The sequence below is a fragment of the Orycteropus afer genome, unplaced genomic scaffold, assembly GCF_000298275.1.
Source record: "Orycteropus afer afer isolate SDZICR_OR568_19922 unplaced genomic scaffold, OryAfe1.0 scaffold00074, whole genome shotgun sequence".
NCBI lineage: Eukaryota > Metazoa > Chordata > Mammalia > Tubulidentata > Orycteropodidae > Orycteropus > Orycteropus afer.
In genome coordinates this window covers 9,115,560-9,133,448 of record NW_006921661.1, presented here as the reverse complement: position 1 = coordinate 9,133,448, position 17,889 = coordinate 9,115,560, and the positions used below count along the sequence as shown (strand labels likewise).

Genomic DNA, 17,889 nt, shown 5'->3' with positions numbered 1-17,889 from the left:
AAAAAAAAAAAAAAATTCATTATGACCAAGTGGAGTTCATCTCAGGTCTATACAAGGAAGGTTCAACATTAGAAAAACAATGAATGTCATCCATCACATAAATAAAACAAAGGAAAAGAACCACATAATCATATTAATCCATACAGAAAAGGCATTTGATAAAATCCAACATCCATTCCTGATAAAAGCTCTCAGCAAAATAGGAATAGAAGGGACATTCCTGAACATAATAAAGGGCTTATACGCAAAACCAACAGCCAACATTATTCTCAATGGAGAGTGACTGAAACCATTCTTCTTGCGAACAGGCACCAGACAAGGATGCCCTCTATCACCATTGTACTGGAAGTCTTAGCCAGGGCAATAAGGCAAGAAAGAGAAATCAAAGGCATCCAAACTGGTAAGAAAGAAGTCAAACTATCCCTATTTGCTGATGATATGATCCTATACCTAGAAAACCCAAGAGACTCAGCAATAAACCTACTGGAACTAATTGAGAGATTTTACACAGTTGGAATCCTCTATACCAGCAAAAAGACTGCTGAAAAAGAAATAAGGAAATCAATACCATTTACAATAGCTACCAAAAAATTAAAATACTTGGGAATAAATTTCACTAGGGACACAAAAGACTTGTACAAAGAAAACTACAAAAGACTACTTAAAGAAACCATAAAAGTTCTATGGAAGTACATACCATGCTTGTGGATAGGAAGACTGAACATTGAGAAAATGTCAATTATACCCAAAGCAATCTATACATTCAATGCAATCCCAACCCAGATCCCATCAACATTCTTTAAGGATATGGAAAAACCAATCACTAATTTTATATGGAAAGGAAGGAGACCTCAGATAAGCAAAGCATTATTGAAGAAGAACAAAGTAGGAGGTCTCACACTCCTGGATCTCAAAATCTACTATATAGCCAAAGTAGTCAAAACTGCCTGGTATTGGTACAATGACAGACATATAGACCAACAGAATAGAACTGAGAACTCAGAAGTAGATCCATCGGCCTATGGTCAGCTGACCTTTGTCAAAGGGCCAAAATCCATTAAATGGGGAAGAGATTGTCCGTTTAACAAAGGGTGCTGGCAAAATTGGATATTCATTTGCAGAAAAATGAAACAAGATTGTACTTCACACCATACACAAAAACGAACTCCAGATGGATCAAAGGCTTAAATGTGAAACCTAAAACTATAAAGTTCCTCAAGGAAAAACTAGGGGCAAATTTAGGGGCCATAATATATGGCATAAATAGACTATCAAGCATAACCCAAAATGCACAAACAGCAGAAGAGAAACTATATGAATGGGACCTTCTAAAAACTAAATTTTTATATGCTTCCAAAACCTTGTCCAAAAGAATCAAAAGAGAACTTACAGATTGGGAAAAAATATTTGGCAATGACATATCTGACAAGGGACTTGTCTCTAGAATTTATAGAAAACTCCAACACCTCAACAACAAAAAAACAAATAATCCAATTAAAAAATGGGCAGAAGACATGAATAAACACTTCACCAAATAGGATATTTGGGTGGCCAACAAACATATGAAGAAATACTCATGATCATTAGCCATTATAGAAATGCAATCAAAACAACAATGAGATACCATCTTGCCCCAGCACTAGTAGCAAAGTTCAACAAGACAGAAAATAACAAATGCTGGCAAGGATGCGGAGAGATTGGGACTCTCATATTCTGGTGGTAGGACTGTAAAATGACACAACCACTGTGGAAAGCAGTATGGTGATTCCTTCAAAAGTTGGAATTAGAAATACCATTTGACCCAGCAATCCCATTACTAGGTATATATCCTAAAGAAGTGAGAGCCAGGACAAAAACAGATATATGCACATCTATGTTCATTGCAGCATTATTTACAATAGCCAAAAGATGGAAACAACCTAGGTGTCCATCAACTGAAGAATGGATAGCCAAACTATGGTACACATACACAATGCAATACTGCAACCCTAAAGAATAACACAGAATCAACAAAACACCGCATAACATGGATGAACTTGGAGGACATCATGCTGAGTGAAATAAGTCAGTCACAGAAGGACAAATTGTATTAGTCCATACTTGTAAAAAGTCAAGAAAGAGTTATATATGTAAAGAAATTTTCTTGGTTACCACGGAGGGGAGAGAACACAGTTAAATAGGAAGAGACAAGTATTGATTTGGGTGAAGAGAAGGGCAATGTACCAAATGTGAGTGATCAAGACAGTGGCACTGAGGAAGAGGAAGACAGAAAAGTGCATGGGAGGTACAGACAACAAACAGTACTGCATTGTCAGTGAAGGCAAACACTGATATACGGCTGGAGAGATGGGTGGACAAGCTGAACTATTAGGTATGTTTATGCATGGGGGATTGTGCCCAAGACCATGTATAGGTCTGGCAATGTTTCTACAAGTGTATTTGTATGTTCTGTAAGAATTTCCAGGTATATAGTAGAACTGACAAGGGACAAGGTTGTAGTCACTTCTTGTCCACAGCCAGCTACCCACAGGGACCAAATAGTTGGACCTGTGGGCTCGGGACCATAGGTGCAGGGAACATCAAGCTCAACTAGCATAAAATACAACATAAAAACATTGTTCCACATCCTACTTTGGTAAGTAGCGACTGGGGTCTTAAAAGCTTGCAAGCGGCAATCAAGATGCAATGATGGATCTCTCCTCATCCAGAGCAAAGAAGAATGAAGAAAATGAAAGGCGCATGGAAACAGTTAGTCCAAGCGACTGGTACACCATGCGATCCTCAGCCTATACGACTATGAGACCAGAAAAACTGGATGGTGCCCAGCTACCACTGTCAATCACTTGGAGGGGAATCTGTGTAGGAGATCCTGGACAGAATGGAAGAACAATGTGGAACAAAACTCAAAATCATTAATTCAAGGGAAAAAAAAAGAAAAAAAAAAAGACCAGGTTTGCTGGTCTGATAGAGCCTAGTAGAACTCCTGAGACTATGGCCCCTAGCTGCCATTCAGGTGTGAAACTGAACCCACTCCCGTGGCTTCCAGTCAAACAAAAGATGGGCATATGAGCTGAATATTTACATTAGGTAGATACACATCTCGCAGAGATCAATCATGGGAGAATACAAGGGCTGTGTATGCACAGGGAGACAGCTCAGGGGGCAGGAATGCATGGGAGGGAAGGACACAGGGGAGAGGTAACTATGGGGAGGAAGTGGGAGGGGAGCTGTTGCACTGTGGGAAATTGCAATCAATGTCACGAGACATATATGTGAGCTGCTGTATGGAAAGCGAATTGGCTCTGTAAACTTTCACCAAAATCACAATAAAATTTTTTTTTCCCATATCTATCTATAAAAGACGTACTGTGATATAAAGGAAGCTCTTTCCCTTAAAATATATTAATTAGAAACTATTTTATCCTATGTTCACAAAACCCCATGTTTCCAAATTTAAAATCCGTTTTAGAAGTAAAGAATCAATGATCAATCATACAAGATCAAAAGGGCAGCATTTGCCCAGGGACAGAGCTCAGATGGCAAGAAGGCATAGTTGAAAGAAGGATGAATGGAAACTGTAAACACAAGGAGAAAGTGGGAAGTGTTACATTGTGGGGATTGCAATCAATGTCACAAAACAAAATTTTTATGAATTGCTGAATGTAAAACTAATTTCCTCTGTAAACTTTCACCAAATGACAAATGAAAGTTAAAAAAAAAAAAAAAAAAAAGAGCCAACGATCTTGGTGCAACACTATAATCTTGTTTCATTGTTATCAAAATAATACGTTTCATTAATAGAACACTGAGGAAAGAATTTGTGTTTGATTGTCATGTACTTTCTTTAAATTTCTTTTTAGTTAACCAAAATATAATCTTGGCTTAAGACATGTGAAAATGATCTATCTTATATAGATTAATTACATGTGTTGTAGGAGCTCTGATAGCATAGTGCCTAAGGCACTTGACTGCTAACTAGAAGTCTGGTGGTTCAAACCCACGAGCCACTCCTCGGAAGGAAAATATAGCAATCTACTTCTGTAGTGATACTGCCTCAAAAACCCAAGGAGGGGTCACTATGAGTTGGGTCCGAGTCGACAGCACATAACAACAACAACAACAACAACAACAACAACATCATGTGTTGTAGAATATTATTTTAAAAATTTATAATTTTGAAATTATGTCCAAAAACAGCAGAGTAAAGAATTTTTAAAAATACTGGTATCTATGTTATCTGTGATATGGCTCTGAGTGGAAGTCTTTTTAAAGAAAATGGGCAAGTACTACTTATTAAGTTACCTGTAATCATTCCGATCATCAGCTTTTATTCCAAGCCAATCTCTCTTCAGATATTGACTAGTCAACTTCTGGATACCCTGTTTAAAAAAAGAAAAGAAACATTCTACAATAAATATTATGGTATAATATAAGAGGCCTTTTCCTTAAAATACTTAACACATAAATTCTATCTTTCCAAACTTACATTTGGTTCAGATATAAAGAATCAATAAAAATGGCAGAATCCTACAACCTTCTTTCATTATCTCATCTCCATTTTAGGGAAAGAGTGAATATAAAGATGAGAAAGTTGAAACTTAATTCATTTGTTTCTCACTTCTACAAATTATTCGACCCACATAAAAACAAAGTTCCTCTGGTATGTCACAGGGAACACAGTTCATGTCTACTTCCATAGAACTTGACATCTCAGTTTCCCACCATTCCTCTGCTTTTGCACGTTTTATAAAATTCCAGCAGCTTCTCATACATCAGGAAAAGAAAAACATACATTCATCTTGGAGCAGACAGATATATACTGGTTTTCAAAATTAATGAATAAATCTCAGTGCTATTCCATGCAACATCATGATAAATGGAGAACAGACTGAAGTTGTTGAGGATTTCATTTTACTAGGATCCACAATCAACACTTATGGAAGCAGCAGTCAAGAAATCAAACAACATACATTGCAAAAAAGGCAAGGAGGCCACATGTTCTGACCTCCTCTAATCTCACAAGAGGAAGACAGCAGTAACCCAAGGCCTATTACTGCAAGGCCAAACATACTGCCTCCCTCCAGCCCTTTCACCAACCGTTCCTCCCAAAGCACCCACCACCTCTCTCCTGGGTTCGATAATTCACTGCAGTGGCCACACAGAACTCACAGATTACAGGGTTTATTAGGGAAGCACCAGTCTACAACTCAAATTCAGGAAGAACGCTCAGTCTCTCTCCCAGCCCACCGTCCCTCAGCCAAGAGCCTCTCACAGTCTCTTTCCGGGATGCGTGTCTCTTGCGTCTCTTTCCCAGCAATGTGTGTCTCAGGAGCCCATATCTCTTTCAGCAGCAAGTCTTCCTCAACCAGCAGTCTGAGAGAGTTCCACCTCCAGGAGGTCTCCTTTAGAGCCTGCAGGGTGGTCAAACTATCCAATTATGGCATCAGAACTCTAAGCACCTGAGAGAGAGAGTGGGCACCTCCCAGAACATTGTGTTGTGCCACTCCCAACAGAAATACTCCAGGTGGACACCTTCAGCAATCAGGAGCTCCTCAGTTGCTCATAGCAAATTCCACCTTGGAGTTTACAAAGACTTATGGGTAGAAAAGCCACACAAAGTAATTTACTATACCACATACATTGAGCAACCCTGCTGCAAAAGACCTCTAGAAAGTGTTAAAAAGAAAAGATACCATTTTTAGACTAAGGTGTGCCTGACTCAAGCCATGGTATTTTCAGTAGCCTCATATGTATGTGAGAGCTGGACAATGAGTAAGGAAAACTGCCAAAGAATCAATCCATTTGAATTGTGGTGTTGGTAAAAAATAAATTAAATAAAATACTGAAAGCACCATGCACTGCTAGAAGAATGAACAAATTTGTCTTGGAAGAAGTACAGCTGGAATGCTCCTTAGAAGCAAGAATTGCCAGACATTGTCTCTCATACTTTGGTCATGTTGTCAGAAGGGATCAGTCCCTCCAGAAAGATATGATAAGTAGCAGGTTAGTGAAAAAGGGAAAGACCCCCAATAAAATGGACCACCTCAATAAAATAGTGGTTGTGACAATGGGCTCAAGCATGGCAACGATGTAAGGATGGCAAAGGACTGCACAGTGTTTCATTCTGTTGTACATAGGGTCACTACAAGTTGAAATCAACTCAACCACACCTAACAAAAACACAAAATTTCAAGAGTATATATAGGAAAACGTGAAAAGCTTCACTCTTCATTACCCAGATGTTGTATTCCATTGTTGTTGTTGTTGTTATGTGCCATTGAGTCGGACCCGACTCATAGCGACCCCTCCTTGGGTTTCCAAAGCAGTATCACTACGGAAGTAGACTGCCTCATCTTCCTTCCGAGGAGTGGCTGGTGGGTTTGAACCACCAGCCTTCTGGTTAGCAGTCAAGTGCCTTTAGCCACTATGCTACCAGAGCTCCCTTGTATTCCATTAAGGGTTGAAAAAATGTTAATAGCTTTGTCATTCCTTCTGCATTTATCATATGCTCCATCTTGAAATGGGTGAATGTTGACCAATTCTTTTTGCACAGTGACTCTCTGTATTCCTTCCATCTTCTTTTGATGCTTCCAGCATCATTCAATATTTTGTCCATGTAATCCTTCAATATTGCAACTTGAGGCTTGAATTTTCTCTTGGGTTCTTTCAGCTTGAGAAATACCTAGTGTGTTATTCCCTTTTGGTTTTCTAACTCCAGGTCTTTGCATGTTTCATTATAATAATTAACTTTGTCTTCTTGAGCTGCTCTTTGAAATCTTCTGTTCAACCCTCTTATCTTGTCATTTCTTCTATTTGCTTTAGCTACTCTCCATTCAACAGCAAGTTTCAGAGTCTATTCTGACATCCATTTTGGTCTTTTCTTCCTTTCCTGTCCTTTTAACGACCTATTGTCTTCTTCATGTATAATGTTCTTGATAAAATCCCACAACTCATCTGGTTTTTGGTCACTGGTGTTCAATGCATCAAATCTACCTTCAGATGGTCTCTAAATTCAAGTGGGATATAATCAAGGTCATATTTTTGCTCTCGTGGACTTGCTTTAATTTTCTTCAGCTTCAGTTTCAATTTGCACATGAGCAACTGGTCTGTTCCAGAACCAGTTCAGTTTTGGCTGAAGATAATGAGTTTCTCCATTGCTTCTTTACCCTGATGTAGTCAATCTGATTCCTGTTTATTACATCTGGTGAGGTCCACACATATAGCCACCGTTTATATTGCCGGAATAAAAGGTATCTGTAATGAATAAGTTGTTGGTCTTGCAAAATTCTATCATGTGATCTCTGGTGTCATTTCAATCACCAAGATCTTATTTTCCAACTATCAAGATTCTTCTTTGTTTCCAACTTTTGAATCCTATCATCAATAATCACCAATACATCCTGATTGCACGTTTGGTCAATTTCAGACTGCATAAGTTGTTAAAAAACTTCAATTTCTTCATCTTTTGCTTTGGTGGTTGGTGCATAAATTTGAGTAACAACAATATTAATTGGTCTTACCATTATTATTATAACCTATCACTGACAGCACTTAACTGCAGGATAGATCTTGAAACATTCATTGTGACAACAAATGTGACAACATTTCTCTTCAATTTGTCATTGCCAGCATAGCAGCCCATACGACTGTCTGATTCAAAATGGCAAATACCAATCCATTTCAGCTCACTAATGCCTAGGATATTGATCTTTATGCATTCCATTTCATTTTTTACAATGTCCAGTTTCCTAGATTTATACTTCATCTACTCCATGTTCCAATTATTAATGGATGTTTGCAGCTGTTTCTTCCCATTTTAAGTCATGCCTCATCAGCAAATGAAGGTCCTACAAGCTTTACGCCATCCTTGTCATTAAGGTTGACTCAACTCTGAGGTTTTTAAATTATCTTCAGGAAGATTTAATTTGTGTATGATATTAATCATATCGTTTGATAATTCCACATTCTATGGGATCACCTTTCTTTGGAATGGGTAAAAATATGGATCACTTCCAGTCAGTTGGCCAGGTAGCTGTCTTCCAAATTACTTAGCATAGACAAATAAGTGCCTCCAGCACAGCACCCATTTGTTGAAATACCTCAATGGTATTCTGTCAATTCCTGGAGCCCTGTTTTTTTTTTTTTTTTTTTTTGCCAATTCCTTCAGTGCAGCTTTGACTTCTTCCTTCAAAACCACTGGTCCTTGATCATAGGCCACATCCTGAAATGAGTGAACATCAACAAATTGTTTTTTGGTACAGTGACTCTGTGTATTCCTTTTATCTTCTCGTGATGTTTCCAGCATCAGTCAATATTTTACCCATAGAATCTTTCAATATTGCAACTTGAGGCTTGGATTTTTTCCTTAGTTCTTTTAGCAGAAGAAATGTGGAGTGTGTGCTTCTCTTTTGGTTTTCTAACTCCAGATCTTTGCACATTTAATCATAGTAATTGACTCTCTCTTCTAGAGCTGCTCTTTGAAATCCTCTGTTCAGCTCTTTTATCTTGTAATTTCTTTCATTTGCTTTAGCTATTTTCCATTCAAGATCAAGTTTCACAATCTCTTCTGACATCCATTGTGGCCTTTTCTTCCTTTCCTGTCTTTTTAATGACCTTTTGCTTTCTTCATGGATGACATGCTTGATGTCATCCCACACTTCATCTGAAAGAAAGCTGATCCCATAGAATGTGGAAATAACCGAACAATATCATAATATCGCACACAACTAAAATCTTACCGAAGATAATTCAAAGATGATTGCAGCAGTGTATTGACAGAGAACTTCCTGAAATGCAAGCTGGATTCAGAGGAGGACGTGGAACAAAGGATATTACTGCAGATACCAGATTGATCTTGGTTGAAAGCAAAGAATACCAGAAAGATGTTTACTTTTGTTTTATTGAGTACACAAAAGCACTTGATTGTATGGATCCTGACAAATTATGGCTAACACTGAGAAGAATGGGAATTCCAGAACACTTAATTGTGCTCACGAGGAACCTATACATGGACTAGGAGGCTGTCGTTCAAATAGGGGATATTACATGTTTTAAAATCAGGAAGGGAGTGCATCAGGGTTGTATCCTTTCACCATACTTTGTCAATCTGTATCCTGAGCAAATAATCCAAGAAACTGGACTATATGAAGAAGAATGTGGACGGCATGAGGATTTGAGGAAGACTCGTTAATGACCTGCCATATGCAGATGGGAGTTCTGGTGCCGCAGTGCTTAAGGCATCTGACTGCTAACCAGAAGTCTGAGGGTTCAAACCCACCACCCACTCCCCAGAGGGAAGACTGGGCAATCTACTTCCGTAGAGATACCGCCTCGGAAACCCGAGGAGGGGTCACTATGACTTAGAAAGGACTCAACAACAGTGAGTTTGGATTTTTTTTTTTGTTGTTGTTGTTGTTATATGCAGATGACAGAACCTTGCTTGCTGAAAGTGAAGATGACCTGAAGGACTTATTGATGAAAATTAAAGACTACAGTCTGAAGTATGGATTACACCTCAACATAAAGAAAACGAAAATCCTCACAACTGGGCCAATAAGCAGCATCACAATAAATGGAGAAAAGATTGAAGTTGTCAATGATTTCATATTGCTTGGTTCCACAATCAACACCAATGGAAGCAGAAGTCAAGAGAACAGATGGCGAATTGCACTGGGCTGCAAAACACCTCTTTAAAGTGCTGAAGAACAAAGATGTCACTTTGAAGACTAAGGTGCACCTAACCCAAGGCATGGTGTTTTCAATTGCCTCATATGCATGTGAAAGCTGGACAATGAATAAGAAGACTGAAGAAGAGTTGATGCTTTTGAGCTGTGCTGTTGGCAAAGAATACTGAAAGTACCATGGATTGCCAGAAGAACAAACAGGTCTGTCTTGGAAGAAGTGTAGCCAGAATGCTCCTTGGAAACAAGAATGGCCAGACTTCTTTTCAAATATTTTGGTCATGTTGTCAGAAGGGACCAGTCCCTGGAGAAGGATATCATGCTTGGTAAAGTGGAGGATCAGCGAAAAAGGAAGAGACCCTCAGGCGAGATGGATTGACACAGTGGCTGCAACGATGGGCTCAGGTAATAGCAAGTATTGTGAAGCTGGCGGACTGTGTGTGCTTCGTTCTGATGTACACAGGGTCGCTATGAGTTGGAGCTGACTCTGGCATCTAACAACAACTGCTACTTTGAGAAGGCAGCTCTTCCTCAGTCATATTTTGAGTGTCATCCGACCTGAGGGGCTCATCTTCTGGCACTGTGTCAGACAATGTTTCAGGGCTATGTACAAAGTTTTCTATTAATAGATCGGTGTTTCACTGCTATTATTAAAATTTTCACTGGCCTCGTCTTTGAGAAGTGGATCACCCCTTCCTTTTTCCCAATCTGTCTTCATCTGGAAGCTCTGCTGAAACCTGTCCACCACAGGTGGTTCTGCTGGAATTTGAAATACTGGCGGTATGGCCTCCAGCCTCAAAGCAATAGGCAAGCCACCACAGTAAGACAAACTGACAGAGGAGTGGTGCACTTATTAGCAGGAATTCTTCTATAAAAATCTATCTTTACTGAAGTATTTGGTTACCCTGAGTTACAATTCTTTGAGGAAAATCAGGATATATATTTTATTCATTACCTTTACTGTACAGTTTTCTTTACTGGTCCAAAAGTGAACAAGGAGGAATTTTTTTAAGTCACATTATGAACGCATAGATTTTAAATAATTGATGTATTTCAATTAATCACACACACTATTCTTTGGAGGAGCTCTGGTGGTGTAGTGCCTAAGGCATTTGACTGCTAACCAGAAGGCTGGCGGTTCAAATCCACTAGCCATTCCTCGAAAGGAAGGTTGTGCAAGTAATGATACCACCTCGGAAATCCAAGGAAGGGTTGCTGTGAGTTGGATCTGATTCAACAGCAGTGAGTTTGGTTTGGGTTTGGTATTATTCTTTTGATGTTATATTCGTCACAATAGTGGTCTGTGGGAATTCCTTCAAGTTGGCTCCTGCATTATGATCACAATAGACTTTTGGTAGTTGTTTTTTTTTACAGCTGTCTCAGACCTGTGATAAGCTATTTCTCCCAAGGAATACTCATTCCTTTTAGAAAGAAAGCGTATTTAGAGACCACAACTTAGGCACTTCCTCATCCTTTAAGTCTTCGTTTGTATCATTCTCAGGGAAGCCTTTTCTTTTTTTTTTTTTATCGCTAACATCCAGGGAAGCCTTTTCTAATCACTCACCCTCCATAGTTATTCTCTCTCACACCATGCTCATAATCTTTATTATATTGTTACTGTCTGATTCAAATTGTTTTATCTGGTTACTGACCATAGGCTCCATTAGGTAGGGAGCTTGAACTTTTTTCTTTCTTTTTTAATCACTATATCCCTAGCATTTAGCTACTATCAATAATATTCACTGATTGAATGAAAAAAATTACACCTACATTATTGTGTTTCTAATTTATAATACCCTGTATCATTTTGCTATTCTGAGATAGCAATCTTTGCATAAAAATAACTCTGGTTCCTAATTTTCATATTCTCAAAGAGAAAGACTATACCAGACTTCTAAGATTATGACCAAAGCTTCCATGGTTTAGTAAAATCACAGTTAATTTTTTGTCATTCACACTACTGGATGAGAATATGCATGTGGATATTCCAAAGCAGTGAAAAAAAAAAAATTAGGAGAAGTTTATAAGGTACCCACACATTAAGTTTTACAAGGCTCAAACAAGTCAAGATCATGGAATTCAGAGACCTCACAATCTGTAGAGTATGTATATAAAATAGGAGCTCACATGGGTAACTGCCAAGTAAGTGGCAAAATGTAACATAAGTACTCAGATGAGGAAAATCATTATCTTTTGATGATCAGATATTTATTTTTTTTTCCTTTTTATTGTGATTTGAGTGAAAATTTACAGAGCAAATACACCTTCCATACAGCAGTTCACATACACTTTGTCTCATGACATTGACCACAATTTACCACAATGCAACATCTCCCCTCCTACTTCCTCCCGATAGTTACCTCTTCCCTGTGTCCATCCTTCCATGGGATCCTGCCCCCTGAGCTGTCTCCTTGTGCATAAGCAGCCCTTCTTTCTCCCACGCTTGTTCTCTCCAAGGAGTGTATCTACCTCAGGTAAATGCTCAACTCATATGCCTGTCTTTTGTTTGGCTGGAAAACGCAGGTGTGGGTTCAATTCCAGACCTGAAGGGCAGCTAGGGGCCATAGTCTCAGTGGTTCCACCAGGCTCTATCTGGCCAGCAAATCTGGTCCCCCCCCCCTTTTCTTTCTTTTTTTTTTCCAAATGATTTTGAATTTTGTTCCACATTGCTCTCCCTATCTATCCAGGATCTCCTATAAAGATCCTCTTCCAAGTGGTTGACAGTAGTAGCCGGGCACCATCTAGTTCTTCTGGTATCATAGTCGTATAGGCTGCAGATTAGATGGTGTACCAGTCGCTAGGACTAATCGTTTCCATGAATTTTGGTTTTCTTCATTCTTTTTGGCTCTGGACGAGGAGAGACCCATTATTGCATCTAGGTGGCAGCTTGCAAGCTTTTAAATCCCAGTCGCTACTTGCCACAGTAGGAGGTGGAACAATGTTTTGTGTAGTATGTTATGCCAATTGAGCTTGATGTCCTCTGCGACTATGGTCCCAAGCCCCAGGTTCAACTACTCGGTCCCTCTGGGTAGCTGGCTGTGACCAAGCAGTAACTACAACCTTGCCCCTTGTCAGCTCCATTATACACCTGGGAATTCAGATCATACACATAAAGTTATAGGACCACTGTCTGCCAACCCTATACATGTTCTTGGGTGCACTCCCCACTTTATAGACATATCTAATATTTCAGCCTGTCCACCCATCTATCCATCCATATACCCGTGTTTGCCTGTACTGACCACGCTGTAATATATGTGCAAAAGGGTTCATCTTTGTTGTCTGTACTTCCCACATACTTCTCTATGTCTTTTTCCTCCTGATGATCAGATATTTCTTAACAAATTATATTTAAATGATATGACAGTGACTTTTTTAGCTTGATCACTAATAAAGTGATTGTAGAATATTTCACACAAAGCATGGGTTATAATATGAGCCTCAGATGATGAGTAGGACTAAGACAGAAGACAGAAAGACAGCACTCTACATTCACAGAAACTGGACACTAAAATGATACATAACCAATTTAAGATTATACACTTCATAACCAGTTAAGTTTGAACTAGAATCCCAAGTTTTCATTCTAAATCTTTTCAAAAGACATTATTTTCAAGGGTTTTTATGTAATTCTTTAAAAAAATCAGAAATTCCGTAACCTTTTCTGTGTATTATAAGTTACGATAGCAATTTCTAGAGCTCAAACAACAAAGTAGAACTGTATTAAACTGAATGAGCTCCTGAGAGAAGAGATGAGGGATTCATGAAATAGACAAACAGTGAAATCTTCAGATGAAAGACTTTATTCAAGTTAGTTCACAGAGGCAGGAATCATGACTTCTAAGTGTTCCATGCAGCTGTTCAAGATCTAATCTTCATGGATGCTCACGAAATAATTCCCTGATCATTACAGGAAAGATCCTAAATAACATTTTGTGCCTCTGAAAGCATTCTATTCTTAAATTAACCAGTTTCTCTTTTATGTTTAAAGCTACATCTAATGAGTAAAAATAAATGAATAAAATTTATAAAGAAATTCCACCAAAATAAATTTGCTGAATAAAAGTACAGTTTGCAATTTTCAGAAAATGTTACTTTAAAAAAAGGTCTCCAGCATTACTCCCTAAAATTCACTCACTAGATGTATAATATTTATTTATATTTACTTGACCATCACTGATGTATAATGTTGATTTGATTTCCAATTCTGTTCATTCTAGATTAGTAGCTTCCAGATGTACTATAAATATATTCTTGGAACATCCAATAACATCCTATTCCAACTTCAGAAAAAGCCATCAGTGTCTGATGTAAGACCTTCTTTGTTTACCTCTCAATAACACTTGCTCTATTGCTACAACAAGTGAAGCAACACAAAGAAAGCCACTATTGAGTAGACACTGGGAAATGGACTGATGGCTTAACCTTTAGCCCATTCACCACAAAAAGCTGAGCAGAAGTGTGTTCCAAGTCTTAGGCACAGGTTATTCTGTATCTGCATCATTTCTTGCCCCAGCATACAGAGAAATGTTGTTGTTGTTGTTGTTGTTATGTGCCGTCGAGTCAGCCCTGACTCATAGCGACCCCTCCTTGGGTTTCCGAGGCAGTATCACTACGGAAGTAGGATTGCCCAACCTTCCTTCCGAGGAGTGGCTGGTGGGTTTGAACCGCCAGCCGTCTGGTTAGCAGTCAAGTGCTTTTAGCCACTATGCTACCAGAGCTCGTTAGGGCATTATATTGTGTGTGTTTTTAATTAGCGCACAGGTACTATATATAAATTTCATTTCAGAATAATAAAGCAAATACTACAAAATAATTATCATGAAAGGGAGGAACTGAGTCTAACAGGATTCAGAACCAAGTTTGTCTTAGCCCTTCTGTTAAGACTATCTTGGTGGTTTAAAAGGCTAGCCTGCTCAACTGCTAACTTAAATATTAGAGGTTTCAGCCACTCCTCGGAAGGAAGATGGGGCAATCTACTTCCGTAGTGATACTGCCTCGGAAACCCAAGGAGGGGTCGCTATGAGTTGGGTCAGACTCGACGGCAAAAAAACAACAAACAAACCACCCACAGACACCTTAGAAGAAGGGTCTGGTGTTTCTACTTTAGAAACAACAGTCAATGAAACCCTATGGAGCACAAGTTCTATTGTGCCACACATGGGGTCACCATGAGTCAGAATCGACTTGATGGCAAGTAGAAGCCCCTTTTTTGAAAAATGAACTTACTGGATTTCAAAATATTGCACTTACATGTGTATGTTTTTATATTCATCTTTACATATCTGTTCCTATAATCAGACAGCCTGAACTCCTGGAGGACAAGTACATAATCTGCGTATCCTCAGTTCCTCAGGAAGCACCCAAAAAATGGCTGATAAATTGAAGAAACGGTTGTTGGGTTGTAACAGAGGCAATACTAGGCTTAATAGAAGTATAAAAACAGAGGAGAAGCCACTATATCTCTCCAAAGTGAGAGATGCCAGAAAAATGTATACCAAAATCAGGTATACTACAACTGGGTCTGAAAAGGTGAACAGGGATTTGACCAACTGCAAAAAAGAATAATCCAGAGTCTGGCATAACTTGGGTGAAAAAAACTGGTGATGTAAAACAGTAGAAATGTGGAAGACAGGTTGAAGAAAAATTGGATTGCAAGCATCCAACTCGTTCTTTACAGTTACATAGTGCAGTTTTCTTTAGTGCCCAGGAGATCTGTACTCTCCTAGTGGTTTTCTACTAATTTCTTAATTTTTTTTTTTTTTTTAAAAGAAGAATCTTCAATGTTTTTCTCTTACTTACTTCAGAGTAAAAAGCAGCACTATTATCACAGTGCTTAAAATAGAATTACAAAACCACATTTAAAAATGTGTTTCCTTGGAAAGTTACAGTTCTAATGGTACCTAAGGTGGTATCTTTAGCTTATTTACTCTGCTTCTGTGAAACTTAAAATATTGCCTTAGACATAAATAAGAGACAGAAGTTCATTTGTCCAAAATATACTTAGTTCTCCACTGAATGTTACTATTATTATGACAATTTCATAACAGAAATATGTGCATAAATTCTGTTGAACTTAGCAAGGATATGCTGAATATCCAGTTTTGGATATTTGTTGCCAATATGAGTACATAGCTTGGTTGTTTATTTAGTAAAATACACCTTTTCGTATAGGAGGAAGAAGGCCAAATCTATCTAATGTTAAATATTAAATGTCACTTATTTATTTTCAATTTCACTTCAATCTTTTATTCCCCTGTGTTGTTGTTGTTGTTATGTGCCGTCGAGTCGGCCCCGACTCATAGCGACCCCTCCTTGGGTTTCCGAGGCAGTATCACTACGGAAGTAGGATTGCCCAACATTCCTTCCAAGGAGTGGCTGGTGGGTTTGAACCGCCAGCCTTCTGGTTAGCAGTCAAGTGCTTTTAGCCACTATGCTACCAGAGCTCCTTTTAGAAAGTCTTATTTTCTCTACAGAGTTCATTCACTTGTTCCTAAAATGGTTTATAGACAGACTTTAAAAAAGAGAAAATCCATGTTGAATGTAATCTGTATCACTGAACTGTATATGTAAAAACTGTCAAACTGTCAAAGTTCCTGCTATATATATTTATTGTTGTTGTTGTGTGCCGTCGAGTCAGACCTGACTCATAGCAACCCCTTCTTGGGTTACCAAGGTGCTATCGCTATGGAAAGAGATTGCCCAACCTTCCTTCCAAGGAGTGGCTGGCAGGTTTGAACTGCCAGCCTTCTGATTAGCAGTCAAGTGCCTTAGGCACTATGCTACCAGAGCTTATATATATCTATATCTATCTATCTATCTATATATATTTTGCCACAATAAAAGAAAGAAAAGGCTCTACAGACTAGAAGGCACTGCTGACTTAGTCTAGCTCTACTATTTCAACAATTTTTAATTCATTTTCCCTAGACTGCTTGCCCAAAAAATGATTATTATAATTCTGTAAACATTTCATTTCTTTACAAATTTAGTGAATTTTCTTCTTTACAAATTTTTAGAAGATAAGAAAAGCAGTATTTTTCCATGTGTTATAATTATCTTTTAATCAAGATAAAAATTATTGGATGGCAAAAATTGAATATTGTAGAGTTCATTTTAAAATATTATCAACTGAAATACAAATTATAGCACAGATTTTTTAGAACAAAATGTCTATAATTTTGGCTTAGTTAGAACATTGAGTAACTAAGTATTTTTCTACCTTTTTATTAAAGTTTATTTTCAAGGCCAGGGTAAGTTGATACTTATTTGGAAGCCACTCTGACATAAAAGTTTTTATTGGAGGAAAAATACATTGGTTGCATTGTTTCAAAACATTATGAAAAGTTTTATATTAATCAGCATGATTAAACTGCCAGTTTGATCTCAAAGACAGCTGTAAAAGCAGTTCTTTCTCAGAGCAGAAACTGGAATGTATTAAATCAGCAAGCAAATAATAGTTTCATGTGCCTGACTCTTAATTATCTGGAAATAAAGGGGAAAAGCCAGAAGAAAAAAACAAAACACAACTAAGACATTCAGGCAGATGAGAGCTATTTTTCCTCAGTTTCCCTAGATAGATGCAAAATGTGTGTGACTAAATCATTAGAGCTAATATGTGAGTGCTTAATATGTGCTTCATTTTTAAATTAATTTTTCTACCACCCACCTTTATGTAATAGATGCAACAAAAATTTTAAAAAGATACATAATCTGTAGAATATCACCCATTTACTTATGCCTGAGTTCAAATCCATGTCTTTTTTCAGAATTTAAAACACTTTTTGACCATTCAATTCTGATATATTGTTTCAAATCACTATACCTTTGGGCTGAAAGCTATCTATACATTCTCTAAGAACAGGGTGATAAAAACCCAGCATGGTTCACCAAGCCGGCTCAGGAAATAAGTGCTTACCCATTTTGGTGAACATCTATAATTTTAACACTGACTTCTCATTAACTAAGATAAAGGGATATAATCTTTATGGATCAGATTACTGAAAGAGAAAAAACTAAGGTTCCAAGGTAATTATGATAATAGAGTAAGTGTGAAATTATGCATGTGTTTTTCTTTAATGTAGTGAAATAATTGTGGAAAACTATACAATCCAAACTTTTTATTTAAGTAATATGTCTACCTTCTAGTAGGTAATATGTATCCCTCTTAGCTGAAATTCTTTTTTTTTTCCTGTTTTTTTTTTTTTTT

General features: G+C 37.9%; 1 protein-coding gene across 1 annotated transcript in view; it reads right to left on the bottom strand.

The window, feature by feature from the left end:
• FCHSD2 (FCH and double SH3 domains 2) overlaps positions 1-17,889 on the bottom strand; it is a 405,576-nt gene that overhangs the window by 242,562 nt on the left and 145,125 nt on the right. The window contains exon 4 of the mRNA XM_007940966.1: positions 4,303-4,379. Coding sequence (XP_007939157.1) covers positions 4,303-4,379 — 77 coding nt within the window. The remainder of the gene's footprint in view (positions 1-4,302; positions 4,380-17,889) is intronic.